This window comes from Trichosurus vulpecula, chromosome 7, assembly GCF_011100635.1.
Source record: "Trichosurus vulpecula isolate mTriVul1 chromosome 7, mTriVul1.pri, whole genome shotgun sequence".
NCBI lineage: Eukaryota > Metazoa > Chordata > Mammalia > Diprotodontia > Phalangeridae > Trichosurus > Trichosurus vulpecula.
Window position 1 is genome coordinate 26,267,398 of NC_050579.1, and position 17,535 is coordinate 26,284,932.

General features: G+C 42.4%; 1 protein-coding gene across 2 annotated transcripts in view; it reads left to right on the forward strand.

The window, feature by feature from the left end:
* The window catches only part of AUTS2 (activator of transcription and developmental regulator AUTS2), a 1,199,563-nt gene that overhangs the window by 825,725 nt on the left and 356,303 nt on the right, over positions 1-17,535 (forward strand). For both annotated transcript variants that reach the window (XM_036768802.1, XM_036768803.1), the window contains one exon: positions 14,333-14,362. In XM_036768802.1, the coding sequence (XP_036624697.1) occupies positions 14,333-14,362 (30 nt within the window). The remainder of the gene's footprint in view (positions 1-14,332; positions 14,363-17,535) is intronic.

Here is a 17,535-nt window from a genome sequence, read left to right on the forward strand (position 1 = left end):
GAGGAGAGTGGGCTAAATAAGGCTGGGAGTCCCTTTCCACTCCACGTCTTTAGACTCCTGACCTCGCCTTAACTTCTCCTTCTGTGTAGTGGAACTGAACAGCATTTATCACCCATCCCTCAAGATCCACATCCTCCTTGGCGCCTCCTTTGATCTCTCACAGGTAAAAATGAGCCTTCCTTCCTATGTTAGGTGCATTTTGCCCACAGTGTCTGCTCATCTGCTTTCCTTTTGCATCTCAGGTATCTCTCCTGATGCTGTCTTCCCCAGCTAGACCGTAGGAGGAGTCAGGAAGTCCCACTGTGATACTAGCGTACTGTGTGTCTGAGGGCGTGTCACATCCTCAAGTCCATAAAATGAAAGGGACTGAATTCAATGACCCGGAAGGTCTGATTTACTTCTAAAACTGTGATTGTATGATTCTTATTAAGTGAGGGCCTCTTCTTAATCTTAGTGGCCCTTCCAACTCCTTGGCTTTCTGCTCTCCATGTCAGAAGAGCTCAGAAAAAGCAGGATAGTTTAGAAACTCGATAGATTCCTCAGTCCTGCAGTGGAGAGAGATCTCTCTTGGTGGAATAAAAGCCTACCAGAAACACTAGAGGTCTCTGAGTGGATGGGCGTTTTGAACACAAAGAGGTGTTTGTTTTTTCCTACATTTTAACTCTTAATTTTTGACACAGTGGGAAACTCCTGCACCGCTGCCATTTAAAATGTGACAATATGGCAGTGTTCTGATTGCCTGTGTCACCAGGGTGTTGGTGACTGAAGGCCAGGAGACAAAGCAAATGAGTCCAAAGACAGAGCTGGCTGCCAAGGCAGTGTGTTCCCCTGCATTTTAATTTTCTCTTCTCTTACTAACTGCTTTTCTGGCCTGCCTAGGAGTCACTCAGGGATACTGAATCCAGAATTTGTACAATCTCTTTTCAGGGCCCTTGATTTTAATCAGAAATACACAATGATTCCTTTCCTCCAAACAGAGAAACTCAATCCCCGTTTTAAATTCAATTATTGTAATTGCAGCATTCAGGGGGAAAAAATAATACATCCATTTTCTAATAAGAGATGGTGGAGACAAAATTGCTGCGTGTAGTATGTCAAAACAGGAAATCCAAGAGAGGCCAACTGATGGGTGCTACATCTGGGTAATTTGTATTTACTTGTAACCAATTTATAGAACTCTTTCCCTCCTTCAGGTAGACCAGAGATGATTGAGTTCTGAAGTCAATGAGAAACATAAAGGCCATTAATAAGTAGCAGTTATTTTAACATCCTGATTATGAGTCTGACCATTTGTGAAAAGAGAAGAGAGGAGGAAGGCAGATCCCCAGTTCATTAAGCAAGATCAATAACCCAAGCTACAGTCCATTGTAAAGGCAAGGTTAGGTGTTTAAGCATTATTTGGATCCTTATAACACCAATACATCAGGTTGTCTCTGGTCATGTTTACGTTGCCTGTAGAATTGTCTTTCATTTAGTACCTTGCTACTGAAAAACCCCCATGTTGAGAAGTTGATGGTGCATTATTAAAGCCTGGGGCCTCAGGGAGCACCGTTCTTTTCCCCTACTGTTCAATCTTGATTGCCTTAGCTGGTTTGAATTTGTAAGAGGGGAAAAAGAAAAGTTTGAAGACTGTGAAGTTCCTTTTTTTCCATTTCCACTGGTTTTACTTTTTTAAAAAAAATAATTTCCCAGTGAGTTTATTATAGCATTTTCTTAGGCTATACTCTCATTGTACTAAACTTGGAAATTGTTTTAGGTTCGTTTGGATATACAAATTAACAGATATTTATACTTTTAAGGTGTCTATCTTTCCTATCTATCAACACAAATGGATTTCTTTTTGGTGCAGGCAGATAGGGAGGAAGGACAGAATTCTATTTGAACTGGAGTTGTGATTTCATAGGTATATAGAATTCTCAATGAGGAAATTCTTTCTGTCAATAAAGACACCAGTGCTGCTAATTCTTGCCTATAAAGGTTAACTGGTATACTGAGAGATTAAATTACTTGCCCAGGGTCACACAACCAGTAAGATTTATGCCAAGCTTTTCCTGATTTCCAAGTTTATACTCTATCCTTTATGCCATAAAATTTCTCCATTGGCATACCTCAGATCCATTCTGTATATACTACCTTCTCAGTATAGCACGTTCCCAGACCCACATGGCCTTTGAATTAATACCCAAACCTTCTAGCCTCCAGGAAGATATGCTTCTCTCCTTCTTGGTCTAGAGACCATCTACCATTGTGCTAACCAATGTTGTTTTGAAATAACTTGAATCTATTGTAACCAGCACCCACATTAATGATCTGAAATCCCATCAGAATATCATTCAACCCATCTCTTGGGATGCAAATTGTCGTATTTTAGCTTTGGACTAACTTGTCTCTGTAATGTTGTTTCATCAATTATGGGTTCAGAGCACAAGTGAATGATAGCTGTGGGATAAACCTGCATTGGCCTACACTAGGGGTTGGCAAACTATGGCCTATGGACCAAATCTGGCCTGCTTTTATATAACTGCCAACTAAGATTATTTTTTACATTTTAAAATAAATTTTGTTGTTTTTTAAAATGTAAAAAGCGTTCTTAGCTAGGACCATAAAAAAGCAGGAGGCAGGCTGATTTGGCCCCTGAGGCATAGTTTACTGACCCCTGGCTTAGACCTCAGATTATATGGTACAGATTTTCTCAGTGCTTTACACATAGTAAATGCTCCCCAAATATTTCTTTAATGTATTCATGAGCCAACAAATTATTCATATTTCTTCACATGTATTCCAAGGACCTCAGAACATCACATGCCTGGATGTTGAATGGATAGCCGTCGACATGTCATCCAAGTTCCATGCTTATTTACCAGTCTGCAGAGTGATTCCAAAGTTGCATTGTGCCATGATTATTTTTGCAAGAGTAGCAGCCTCATGTAGTGTATAGATTCTTAATCTGGGATTCACAAACCCCTGAGGGAACCATGGATAGATTTCAGGGTATCTGTGAACTTGAATAAGAAAAATATTTTTCTTTTATAATTGTATTTATGTTATTTAATGCATTTAAAAACATTATTCTAAGAAGGGCATCAGATTGCCAAAGGGGCCCATGATGCCCACCCCCCTCCAAAAAAATAAAATAAAAGGTAAGGACCTTGGTATAGTAGATAGAGTGCTAGCCTTAGTTTCAGGAGCACCTTGATTCAAGTTGTTTCTGAATCATGCTGTCTATGTGACCCTAGCCCAGCCATTTAACATTTCAACCCTCCACACAATTTTCTAAGACTATAATTGCCTGGGCAGATACTCATCTGCAGTGATGGAAGACATTTTTTGTTTTGTTTTGATGGTTGTTGTTTATTTGTAAGGGTTGGGGTTGCATGTATTTTCCCTATATCAGTGAGATCATAGTTGTGTTATGAATGAATGAAATTTGCATACCAAAAAAATGCTATATCCAGCATCTAGGAGACAGAAGCAAGATATAGTATATGTGATACATGAAGGCTTCCAAACTAATTTGTTTTTTCTTCACTGGGAGTTTTTTTGTTTTTAATGAAACAAGGATAAGAGATGATCAATCAGTAGTGTAGCTGGTTCTATTTTGGAGAATAAGTAATTCACAAGTTAAGGTTACTGTTTCAGACTCTCAGTTGCCTTTGGCTGAACAGTCTCCAAGTTTACCATGACCTGTCAGCATTCTCCACTGAGATACAAGAATGGGGTGATAATGGTGAGGGGGTCAACATTTCCTTGGGCAGATCTTTAGATGACTGAGAATGTGACTTTATTTTTCCCTCCAGTGATTACTTTGATGCTGATAATCATCATTCCCCACCCCCCTTCCTGATTTTTACTTATTAGAACCTGATTATTTGAGTGACTTAGACTCATTTTCTTGAACTTTTTTTCCTCTAGTATTTTAATCATAGGATTCCCTATAGATACTTTATCTCAGTGTCTATCTTAGGGTTTCTGATGGGTAACTTGGCAAGAAATGGATTCAGATCATTCCAAAGCTGTTGGAAAAGAAGGCAATAGAAGACGGAATTGAAGCCCCTGTGGCCGGCCAGTTGGCAAGAGAAGGAGGCTGCTGCCCCACACAAATGGGATCGTGAGACGTTGGAGCTTTGTCTGGCTCACTGACCCACTTAAGAAGTGGTTTACATGGACAGAATTTGTTGCAACACTGGAATTGGTCAGATTTATCCCTTTTCCACTTCCTCCCCCTCCTCTGACTCACCGCTGCGTGGTAGACTGGCTTATCTTACCCCTAAGTCTGTTGTTTGCTTGCTGCCTGCACTTTGGTTTTATCAGGAAGAGGCAAATGAGGAAGAAGAGGAAGAGGAGGAGGAAGAGGAAAGGAAGGAAAAGGAGAAGAAAATGATGATAATGAGGAAGATGATGACGGAATTCCAAAATGCTCTCCCACTTTGCTCCTTTGGATTGTAATTAACCAATCAGTCTTTGTGTTCAGTGACCTTGGAGTCTTCTTGGGAAGAAGAAGGATACACATGAAAAGATTACAACCAACACTCCTACGGGTTCGAACAAGCCGTGACTCTTATTCACCCAAGACCCTCATTTGATTTTAATCAACGAATTGGTCCTTATGCCAAAGAGCTTCCAGCCCAGTTGGATAGAATTGATACAGCTACACAAAAAGTTGGACAATATAATCTCCACATGTTTGGCTTTGGTTCTTTTCCCACTAAAAACCTCTGTTTCACATCCTGCTGTTTCTGATGCCCAGAATTGCCCCAGCAATAGAACATGAGCATCATCACATAAAAAAATTATATTATTTTTTCGTTGTATTGGCACTACATAGCATAGAACCTCCTGAAAAGTATCATAGTGGTTACTGGTGACAATCAGATTCTCAGCCATTTACCGATTTCTTCAAGAAAATGGTGACCCATCACCATTTTCTCCTTTGACAGTGAGCATTTCATAATGCCTAACAATATTAATTTCTGACATCAGAATCCCAGATTTAGAACCAGGTGTGGCCTACAAGTCATTTCCCTTTATTTAACAAATGTAGAAGCTAAGTTTCAAAAATAGATCCATTCAAAGATATAACTGAGACTGAAAGAGGTTTAAAAAAAAACCTTACCCAGCATCACATAGCCCATGAATGCCCAAGAAAGGATCCAAACTCAGGTCTTCCTGACTCTTAAGTCCAGCAGTCAAGCCACTAGGCTGCCTTCCTTGACTGGTAGCTGTTCATCTTAGGCTGGTCATTTCCACTGTTTATATCTCAGTGTCTTCAACTATACTATAAGGTTATTGGAATGGGATGATCCCTAAGACCTCTTTCCTACCCTAATATTCCAAGATGTTCTAGGATATCTTCTTTTTACAAAAACACCTTACCTACTTAAAAAATGTTTTTAATGGAAATAGAATAACCTATAGAAGGAAAATGAAGCATAATCACATTTCGAACCTTACCAACCCAACCATTTAATCCAGTAAGACTCATTCTGCCTTCTCAAAGTTGAATCCAACCAGGCTTCTTTTTTCTTTTTATATTTCTTTTTGTAAAACTTCCTGTTCCATTCTTTCACTAGGATGTGGAAGATGAGAGCCCTCTGAGGGTCTCCACTCAAAACAGATCTGAGAGAAGACCGAAGGCCTCAAGCATCAGCTAGGTTTAACAAATGAATGAACAAATTCTTTATTTAACAGGCCATCACATACCAACCACCTTGTGCCATTACTGTGCCAAGGCTTTGTGTCTGGATGGAGGGTCAAGGGTTGAAAGAAGTAACAATAATAATAGTAAAAATACTTTTCCCTAAAGACTGACTATGTAGATGGTATATATTTTGTATTTGTTTATTTGTATATACATTGTTTCCTCTAAATTTCATCATGATAATCATCAAGCATTTATTAAGTGTTTGCTGGATGCCAGGCACTGCACTAAGCACTTGTAGAATAGAGTCACTTTAATAAAGTGATTTTTTTGAAAATCGTATCCTCAATATCTAGCTGGTCCTTAGCAGGTGCCTAATCCATGCTGGTTGGGATTTTCTTTGTTCATGGAGTTGCACTGACTGTTTACTCAGCTCTCAGAAAATCCTCAGAAAGATCACTGTTCTAAAATCGTAGGGCCTGGCTTCATGCCCTTCCTCTGATGCTTTGGACAAAGCATTCGTGTCTATGGGCCTCGTCTGTAAAAGGATGGCCTCTGGATTGGCTCCCAGCTGCCTCGCCCCTCACCCCTCACTCCCCACTCCCTAAACCCTGTCCTCACCTTGACCTCCTCAACAAACATCTCCCGGTCCAAGTCTAGCCAGGGTGTTCAAAGACCGTCGGTGTCCCACACGGCCGAGCCATTCACAGCGGCCCCTGCCTTTCCCCATCACCTCTCAATTTCCAAATGGGGACGGTGCCTTCGCTCTGAGGACATCCAAATGGCTTGCCCCCACCTGTCAAGCCTGATCCTTATATTTTACCCGGCCCATTATGAACGCAATCTTTCTGTCGAAAATTTGCATACCTCCTTTCTTGAGAAGTAATGACAGCAATTTCTTTCCCTCCGCTCACTTTCTGAGTGTCTCATTTAACGGCACCTGTGAAACCGACAGGCACCAGGATTGAAAGTGAAAGAGAGTAACTGATTAAATCATCATCGAGTCAGGCCTCAGAAAGTCAATTCTGCTTGCCGTCTGCAATGATATCCTTTTATCTTAAAGTAATGAGCTATGGCACTTTTGCATCGGGTAATGCGATAAGTTCTATTAGCATGTTCCATTTGCCTCACAAGCAAGGGCAAGCCATCTTAGCAAGCTCATATCATCGCAATCAGAGCAATTGGCTTCCTAGGCAGAGGAGGAAAGAGAAAGCTCAGGGTGATTTTTATGGATCACAACACAGTGGAAAAAAAGAGGCTCTTGTATTATTTTAACCCGTCACATGCTTTACCATCTTTCCCCCACCCCAACAGCAAATTTGGGTTCCCTTAGTCGGTCCAAGGCCAGGAAAAAACCAAGCCACCCAGAGAATTGGTGGGTCTTTAGCTCCACCCTCCGCTGAGGGTGAGCGTCTGAACTTGGGCTAAAGATCACCAGAAGTGGCTTGAGGGTGATGCTGCTGCAGCAGCGAGAATGACTTCCAAGTAATTCTGGGTATGTGTCCCCCTTCTTCAAAGTCATCAGCAGTAAGTCCCCAGATAGTCATGGATTAATGCTGTTGATGACAAAAATGTGGAGATTTTGTATCTGTGAGCATGTAATTTCCGTGAAGACAAGAATTGTCTTTTGATTCCTATTTAGATTGTAAGCTCCTTGAGAACAGGGATTGTCTTTTATCTTTCTTTGTATTCTCAGTGCTTGGCCCATTGCACAGGCTTCATCAATACTGACTGACTGCATATATTTGCATTCTACCCCCAGCACTTGGCAGAATTTTTGGTATACTGAGGGTGGGAGCAGAATTTTTGGCATAAGCTCTAAAGGGGCAGCAGTGCATGGAGGGCCTGGACCAGAGTCAAGAAAACTCATCTTCCTGAGTTCCATTTCGGCCTCAGACACTTCCTAGCTGTGTTACCTTGGGCAAGTCACTTCACCTTGTTTGCCTCAGTTTCCTCATCTGTAAAATGAGCTGGAGAAGGAAATGGCAAACCACTCTAGTGTCTTTGCCAAGAAAACCCCAAAAGGGGTCACGAAGAGTCAGACAGGACTGACATGACTACATCACAACAACTCTCTAAATAAACATTTGTTGCCTGTTGCCTAGAGAGAAGTGTAAATAAAAGACAACAAAGATCCTTACGGGATCAAAAGGGGGATTAATTGTAGATCACCCAGACTTTAGGTTTTACCTAGAGATGAAAAAATTCATTTTCCCTTTACTTTTGGAGCCACCCCAAGGTTGTGGGTCTGATTTTAGAGTAAATTTTTAATTTCTTGGGATTTGGTCTTTGTTTACTCTTGACAAAGGTAATTTTCTTTCTTCTAATGAGGAGAAAAAATATCCATCTAAACTTTCCATAGATTTGTAGTACATCTACTTGCCTTTAAAAATAATATTGGAGACAAAAAAGCTCTGTGGCAGTGGTATCAGTAGATCTGTAACCTACTCATCATCATCAAAATTATTCTTTTCTGTGAGAGCTCAGATTTAAAAATTTAAAAACCAGAGAGGAAGCAAACATATGATTTATTTTGGGGTATGTGCTCTGGCAACATGAGGTCCCCTTTATTCATAGAAGTTCCACTTGGTCCAGCCAGTGATTTGTCCAAAATTGGAGAGAGACAGAGACAGAGGGACAGACTGAGACAAGAGACAGACAGATGAGAAAGGGATGTGTGTCATGTTGACCTTGAATCCTATTGGTTGGGATGGAGATGAGGGTGGTATGACCAGCAATGTCCACCCTAGGCCGTTGGACTATGCAGCGTGGCCTGGCTGGAAACAGTGGACGCTCTGAACGTTATTCCATCAAAGGGCACCCCCACACACACTTTGAATGATACTGTGAATCATATTACACTTTCAGGCTTTTGTAGCTAGAGCCAAATTGAAGGGAGGTTGGACTTATATCAATTTCAGAGGACTTCCAGCTGAATAAAAAGGGACTCTCTTTTGTGCCTTTATTCATATTTTTTTCCATTGATTTTGGGAACACGAACCTTTTAATTAGACTCTCATCTTAGCCCAGCAATTTTATTTTGTCATTCACACACAGCATCTATTGAAGAGCGGTATTAGCTAATGGCATCATTTTCCATCTAGAGAGCAAGACACCTCAAATGCTTCCTAGGTTCAAAAAGCTTCTTCCATTGATTGAGGTGAGAAATGGTGAAATAACTTTAAATTTCACTTTAAAACCCCTAAATGATCCCAGATTAATGTAAACAATGTGAAATGAGTCCTTTGTAGACTGGCAAAAGCAAAAAGACATCAAAGTGGCTATTCCAGGGCTTCAGATGTTGCTTCTAGTTGCTAAATGTGGAATGAGAATAATAATAAAAACAGCTAAAATTTATATAGCACTTAGTATTGGCTGGGCACTGTGCTAGCTGCTTTACAGATATTTTCTTATTTATCCTCTTTTGGGTAGATCCTGTTGTGATCTCCATTTTACTGTTGGGGAAACAAAAGCAAACACGTTTTGGTGACTTGCTCAGAGTCACACAGCTAGTAAGTGTCTAAGGCTAGATTTGAATTCAGGTCTTTCTGACTCCAGGCCTGGTGCTCCAGGCACTGTACCAGCTAGGTACCTGACTGGAATAAGAGATGGAGCAGATGGTACGTGACAGTGTTATTTTTGTTTGGGGAGGGGAGTTGGGGGGGGGGCATGTATGACAAGAGAGTAAATTAACTGAACACTTCTGGCTTTGTCCAAAGAGTTGCAACCAGAGGCATCAGATCAGTAAAGACAGACTGTCAGCCACATAGAAAACTATATTTATTGGGGTGCCAGTGAGTCAGATTGTGCATGATGTTCGAAGTGCATGGTTCACATCTCAGGGTCCTCCCTTGTTTTCTTCCAATTTCCTCTGGGCAGTCCCAAGAATAGAATCGGTTAGCCCAGCCACTACACTTTGGCCGTGCCTTTTTTTTTTCATGGTGATGATGGATGGATCCAAGGTGTGAAATAGGTGTTATGGCAAGGTCCATTGAGCAGAATGGAGAGCATTGCTCTCCTCAGTGTCACTTTGTGTGATATATTCAACCATCGCCGCTTGGGCATGTGGCATTACATTGTGTTCTATGGATGTGGGGGGAGCCAGAGAGATGGCGTAGACCTCGACATCGTACATCCAGGTCTAGTGGGAATGCGGATCTCAGGCCCAATGAGGTAATCACTCCTGTGCGCCCCAGTTGAGGAAATGAATTCAGGCCAGTCTCACACCTGTACTTTTTAACGATAGGCTCAAGTAATGATAGGCTAAGGGTTAGATGCCCTGATCAACAATGAAAATGAGCCATTCCTTTCTGTGGCCTCTGGTGGTGGCCTCTAATTCTACCCTGCGTTTTTGAGCATACATCCTGTTATATTCAGAAATACAGTTTCCTTCAGACCCTCAAATTACCATTCTCTCCCCCCACACCTTTGGTTTATGCTTCTACTATTTCCCAGAGGGTGTGTTTGTGTGTGTGTGTGTGTGTGTGTGTGTGTGTGTGTGTATGTATGTATGTATGTATGTATGTGAAAGGGAGGAGGAAGGAATGAGTTGCTTCTCAAAGGACCCCCTCCCTGGTCTGATGCTTTAGAGCATTGTGGATTAAACCATCCAATTACTGATACGGGAGAATGAAATGACCAACGGGTTCCATTTTAGAACTGCCTTAAAAATTAGGGATTTGTGGATCTTCCTCTGCCTTTGGCTAAAGTGTGGCCAAACTCTCTCTGTCGAGGTTGTACTGAAAAAAACCTGGATCTCTGATCTCACCCCATGGCTTTAAAAATCCAGTCTTTCCTTCTGGGTAGGCTTCCTTTGAAAATGGAGGGAGATTATTTTTAACTCCTCACAAAAGGTTTTGGAACCTTTCCTGCAAGGTTAGACCCACCACCTCTAGGCTCCAGTTAGCAACCTGCTCTGCTATGAAAGCCAAAACAAGACCCCAATGTCAAAAGGCTCCAATTGGCTGGTCACTTGGGACCCAGCCTCTGCATTGCAGTCCCCTGAATTTTTTCCCTGTTTCTTAGCCTCCTTGCAGAGAATATAACCTCCCCTTAGAGGTGGCTTGGTGTAAATGTGTGTAAATTGGAGTGAGTACCCAGGGAGCCCCAAAGCGGAAAACTTCAGTCTTCTCTCACCCTTTAGGGACCCCAAATCACCGGGCCTCCACAGTGCATGGAACCTGGAGTGTTAAAGCCTTCCAGTGTATTAAACATGAATTTAGGGCTGTGAATTCTCCCAACACCACATCTATAAACCCACCTCCCTTTTTCATAATGCTTGCTCATAAAATGCTGCCAACCCAGCAGATCGGCCCTGTGGAACTGTGGGTCTCTTTCTGTCTTTGGCTGTCAACAAAACCCCTTTTTATGAGTGGAATAGACCTCTTGTGTGTGCAGGACTCCTGGCTTTTTACAAAGTGTTCGAGGAGCCAGGAGCCAGGCTAGGCAAACGTGGGGAGCTGTTTGCCGAGTGCATTTATTGCCTTTGCATAATTTATGAGCTGGAGGGGGTTGACCATCATCCGTCTCTGCCAGGGGCTGGCACCGGAGGCTCACGAGGATGGAGCTGTAAATTGGATGGTGCGCTCCTGCTGAGCGCGGCAAAGTCCTCGGGTCAGTATGGGAATTTAATACCAGAAATGGAGCTGTTTTCTCAGCGCGCCATGTGGGCCCCCGTGCAACAGAAGCTTTTTTGGCAGACTCCGGGACTGGCCAAATCCGGAGCTGTCAGTCACCCGGCATGTTGTGAGGGGAGCCTGAGCCATTCCTAATCGGCTTGGCACCCGTGCTGCTTCCATAATGGATACCAGTAGGTCTCAGTCCTTCGCCATATGCTTAACTCTGGAGACAAGGTACTTCTGGGGATAGCAGTAATTACTCGTTGCAGAATTAAGTGGACCTTGAAATTAGAACTGGACTGGCGGAAGGCAAGAAGCTTAACACTTTGATGAAAATGGCTGTTCCCACGGATATACTGCTGTTAGGGCTGGGTCCCCCACCCCACAAATTCTTGGGGATGGCGGCAAATGCTGCGCTACAGCCTTCAGCTGTCATTGATTACTCAACAGCAAGAGCCATGAGGGCTGGGGAAAACTTGCCTGGCAAAGAATGTGCTCCCTCTCTTTATTGGCCCCCACCACCACCCAGTGCTCTCTCTCTCTCTCTCTCTCTCTCTCTCTCTCTCTCTCTGTCTCTCTCTCTCTCTTCCTCTCCTTCTCCCCCTCTCTCCCCCTCTCTTTCCCAATGCTTAGCAGCTTTAAAGAGGGTTTAATTAAAGGCAATGGCAGTCCCAAAGCCAAAATGACTTCTTGTATAGAACAACTCACTACCTGCATGGCTGGAGATGAGTCACTTAATCTCAGCAGGTCTCAGTCTCCTCATCTCTAAAATGAAAGCATACTGGTTTGCCTCAGAGCTCCCTTTCAGCTCTAAATCTGCAATTTTAGTATTCTGTGAACCTAAGGCCCTTTCCCATCTTCTTCCTTGACTAGTTTCTTACTACAGAGAACTGAAGGAAGCCTCTCACAATTCCCCTGAATGCTCACACCTTCTCTTTGTTGGTTATCTTCACTTTGTCTCATCAATATAAATATATATGTATATATATCCATACATATATAATATGGAGAGAGAGAAGGGGAGAGAGGGAGAGAGAGAGAGAGGGAGAGAGAGGGAGAGAGAGAGAGAGAGAGAGAGAGAGAGAGAGAGAGAGATTGAGAATTTGTTGGTTTACATATGGCAGATTGAGAATGTGGTTGTCTTCTAGATTGTAAGCTCCTTGAGGGCAAAGACTGTATTTTGCCTTTGTATTCCCAACACTTAGTGAAGTGCCTGGCACATGGTAGGCACTTAAATGATATTTGGTTGACCTTTATCATTCAAAGTGATAGAGGAAAGAGGAGGCAAAAGAGAAGGAGGAGAAATATGAGGATGGGAGAGAGAGACAGAGACAGACAGACAGAAAGAAGAGATACAGAGAGAGAAATTATGAGAATGTAAATTGGTTATAAGGAGTTCCTGGTCAATGGTTCAGTAACTTCTACTTTATTTAGCAAAATTACCACCTTCAAAAATATGACCTCCTTATAACCTTGTCAGAAGGAGGAAAGGATCAGAGATTGGGAGCTGGAAGGAACCTTAGATAAGCTCCCATTCAATTTTCTCACACGTAGGATCATGGAATCATTGACTTGGATCTGGAAGAGACCTTTGAGACCATCTAGTCTGACATGCCCTAATTTGTTAGATAAGCAGACTAAGACCCAGGTCACATGGGTGGTAAATGGTAGATCTGGAATTCAGACTCTGGTCTTCTGGCGAATGACTCCTACTCAGGTTAATTATGATATTTAAAATATTCCAAAGCCAGTTGGAGAGCCAGGACATGGTTTGAGTCTGTATTCCAAAAACACTTTGTTCTTTCTTATGAGTTCATCACTGTTGGCCTCTTGTCCACTGTGTGTTCTTTTTAGGAAAAGTGGGTTTCTTTTCTGGGCAGCCAGACTGGTTAAGTTAGCCATGACAAATGGTGATTTTTGCTGCCATTTCCCATTTTCTAAAGCATCATTGTGGAAGGATATGATGGTCAAGAGTTTGCATTCTGGGTGCCATCCCTAAAGAAGGAGATTTTCAGACTGGAGCGTGTATGGAGGCAGGTAGCCATGGTGGTGAGAAACCTATAGATGATGGCATGAAAGGATCAGGAGGAGGAACTGGGGATGTTTAACCTGGAGGAGAGGTGGATTAAAAGAGATGTTATAGAGGTCAGCTAGGTAGCCTAGCAGACTGAGCACTGGCGTGGCAGTCAGGAAGACCTGAGTTCCCATCCTGCCTCAGGTATCTGTGACTCTGGGCAAATCACTAAACCCACTTCAGCCTCATTTCACTCATTTTTAAAGGGGGACAGTAAGAATACCTACTCCACAAGGTTATGTGAGGATCAAATGAGATAAGATTTTGTGTGTGTATATATATATATGTATATATATATACACACATACATATACATGTATGTACATATATATGTATATAGAGAGACATATAATGTTTTGTAAGCCTTAAAGTGCTTTATAAATGCTATCTAATATTGTAATCATATCCTCTGTATCCTCTCTTCCAACTCTAAAACTCCTTGACAGATTCTGGGGTTATATAATGCCATCTTTCACATTTTTGCCTTTGCATCATGTGCATTTGGCACATACTAGACACTTAAAGAATGCTTACTGTTGGGTAGACGGATGGATGGATGGATAGATGGATGGATTGGATGCAGATGTGATTTCTCAGTTCTCACTGAAAAAAGGATTGTATCCCTAAATCGTCATAAATTTTCTTAGCTCACCTTCATCTGTAGCTGAATGATGGTACCCTAGAAATTTATGCTCAGGCCAGTGAAATGTTATTTTTCCCGACCAATAGTCATACCTGTCTGTCACCAGATGTGTTGGACTGTCCGTAGGAAGAGCTATGTAGCATTGATGTCATGTAAAACTACTAATTCACTCATTGACATTTTTGCGACAGGTTCATTTGACAGCGGGATCGGTTGGAGAATTTCTTTCCAAGCAGCCCCATGCATCAGCTAGCCTGATTCTCCTCCTCCCCATTGCCTTAAGAGTTGCTACTTTCTTCCTTCACAAACAACCAAAAATATCTCCCTTTAACTAATCTTTGCTTTTCTTTCTTTTTCAGTGTGACAGTGACAGTGACCAGGAGGAGAAGGTAAGACCTGTATCACTTGCACCCTACAGTTGTATTCATTGTGTACACACACACACACACACACTCACTCCATCACAGTATTCCTGCCTGGATTTCCCTTTAAAGAGAATGCTTTCTTTTAGAAGTTTATCCAAGTTTTTATCCAGTGTACCTTTCTCTTCTTCAAATAATGCCTGTGAGTCACACCATGGGACTTACATGCCTATGTGTTGAGTCAGGAAGGATCTGGTTGCACCTAACCCATGGGATCTTTCTTTATGGGAGCAGAATTGCATTCCTAAAAAAAATGTTGAGAAATAAGCTGAATAGATATCAGTCTTTTAACTGCCTCCCCCATACCCCTACCATACCAGGGGCATCAAAATTGTCAGTATACATTATGGTAATCAATATAAATGTCATTTGAGCATTCCTGTTCACATCCTTGATTTGTTCTTGTTACACAGTCCAGTACTTAACTCTGTTTGCTTTTCCATGCATAATGATTTTCTTGGTAGAAAATATTTAAAATCTTTTTTTTTAATTGATTTTTTGGGAATTTGCTGTTGGGTGGCAGAAGGGAAAAGGGGCCTCTTCCTACACTCTGGGGAAATTGCCTTCTTTTCCTTTGGATTGGAGCATAGGTAGGTAGCTTCTTCATCAGGTATTCACTGGATTTGGGGGCTCAAGGCCTCCTGACTTCCGCTTAACCAGCTCAAAGTGGACCAAGGAAGGGAGCCTGTTTTTCAAACCTTCCGGAGAAGGATGGACGACAACCTGGTAAAGTGAGGGGTGTGATGTGTTTGATATCAGGGAACCTCGAGTTCTTTGTTTGGTTATTGGTGTGTCTTACTCTTTTCCTCTCAAACTTATTGTAAGGATTGACCATAATTTGTCGTTTCTTCCATCTAATGAAAAGAAAATACTCAGAACCATGGTTTCTGTAATCATTGACCATCTGGTTACAAGACACACCCCAATCCCAGCTTCTGGCTAAATCTCTCATGCCCTTTCCCTGGAGATGGGCCTCATTCAATACATTGTAATAAAGTTCACCCCTTTGCTGTAGGAGACCCTTGGGTTTATCATTTGGGGAGAGGAATTCTTTCTCTGTGTGTGCCACCACTTCTGAAGCCAGGAGTCTCCCCTCCCTCTCTGCTGCCAGCCTGGAAGAGAGATCTAAGGGCCTTGGTTCTTAGCTGCTGTTAATTTGAATTCAGCATATGTAGGCTGTTATAAAATGCAAGACATCATCATTTGAGCAGGTCAAGCATATTCAGATGAAGACAAATGGTGCTTATTTGATTTCCTTAAAATCAGGAAATGAAAAAAGTGTTCTCTGGAGAAATCATGTTCTGCCTGACTAAGATGATAGACCAAAGCATGTCCCCCAGATAAGAACTGGCTTTCGCCTTGAGGTTTTTATCTCTGAAGGACGGCCAGGACTGTCAGCTCGCTGACATATGCATTATCCATGTCATTTTAAACAAAGTGACCTATGGAAGGGTGCACTGTGCCGTGACATGATAATGGGCTGTTGGATGACAGGTAAAGTACACATTCTAAAGGAGGCCGTGTATTATTCCTTTGTTTAACTGACAAGCCGGCACTTCCTTCCCTCAGACAGTGGGATCCTCAGATCCCTCTCGGTAGGATGTCCAAAGAATCTAAGAGCTGTGGCAATGACATTTGAGATCAACGGGTGTTCTTCTGCCCTGGGAACATCCCCTTGACCACATGGGCTACTCGTTAGGTCCTTCTCAGACTCCTTATTACACAGTTTCCTTTACGGTTGTCGTGGTTGTCATCCCCACACCACCCCATTCATGAGAGTATTAGAGGAATTTCCCCCAGGGCGATCCTAATGAGGTCATTATTGTAATTGGGGGCCTCATCTCCATCATTTCATCTTAGAGCCGGGGGTCTTGGTGTATTTCTACCAAGAGCTGGTGGATATGGAAGCAAACTCTAATGTTACTGCTCTGCCTTTTCTGGAGGAGGGGAGGAAGAGTGATCACCATTGTGTTTGTCCTTCATAAATCTATACTCTGATTCCAGAAATAATCTATTTGCCTATACATTTTAGAGAGAATGTATTTTCCGATGAATGGAGGTAGGCCCTACATATCACCATTTCCTTCCCTCCCAGAATGTTTGATTTAACAACTACACATTGGAGAGAGATGCGCAGGCCAGGAGAGACTGAGCAGGTAATTCTAGATTTTTCAGTCAGGTGGAGAAGCCTCTACTATCAGTGGAGAGAGATGTCATGGACTTGATGGGTAGAGGTAGTACCAGGAATGGAAAAGGAGGACGGACAGGAAAGCAGGGCCAGTCAAAGAAAGAGAATGAATTTTCTTTTGGCAGAAAGAAAAAAAAAAGATCTCTAGGAAGGTAAGAGACACAACTCTTAGATACCACGTTGTTATTCCCCATCCCATTCCAATTATCTTTGCCCTCTGCAACGTAGTTGTTTTTCTCTCTGGATGGCAGCAGCCCCTTCATTCTTTTTCTTTCATAATTGGAAGTTACCATCAAGGCTGGCCCTCAGTTCTCTACCTGTCCTATCATGAGGTGTTTCTCTTGAGGTTTCTCATCCACAGCCGGCAAAGCTCTTTAATTGCGCTTCCCTGTGCTTGGCCCTGTTAGCATGAAAACTGTCAGAATTCCCTTCCCAGACTGCCATGGCCTTGGCTTCATGGCCAAGCTCTGCCATCTTTCTCCTAGACTTAGGACTGGGTTAGCAGTTTCCTCCCCTAGCCACCTTCCTCACCCTCAAGCCCAGAGCGCTAACAAGGGCCTCTTTGACTTGACAGTTGGAGAATTTTCATCAGAATTGGAAATACTAATACTTGAAAAGACACCTCTGAGTGTCCCAGGATCTCTCCAGTGAGTCCCACCAAGGATGACCACAGAGGCAGAAATGATGGTCTCCTCAGAGATCCATTGGGATGCCTTCCTGGAAGACCTGTCATTCTTTACTATGTGCGGCTCCCCTGGGCTGCTGCTTTAAAATTAGGGTCCTGTACTCCACACAGCTGACTGGATTGAGATAAATCATACTCTCCGCTGATAGCAAGCTATAATTTATAAAATGATACCCTTACTAATTAATGGAGGCAGAGACTGTCAATGACACTCAAAAGAGCTAAGCGTTATCTAAATGCAGGCAACATCCTTCTCGGTAGAAAAGG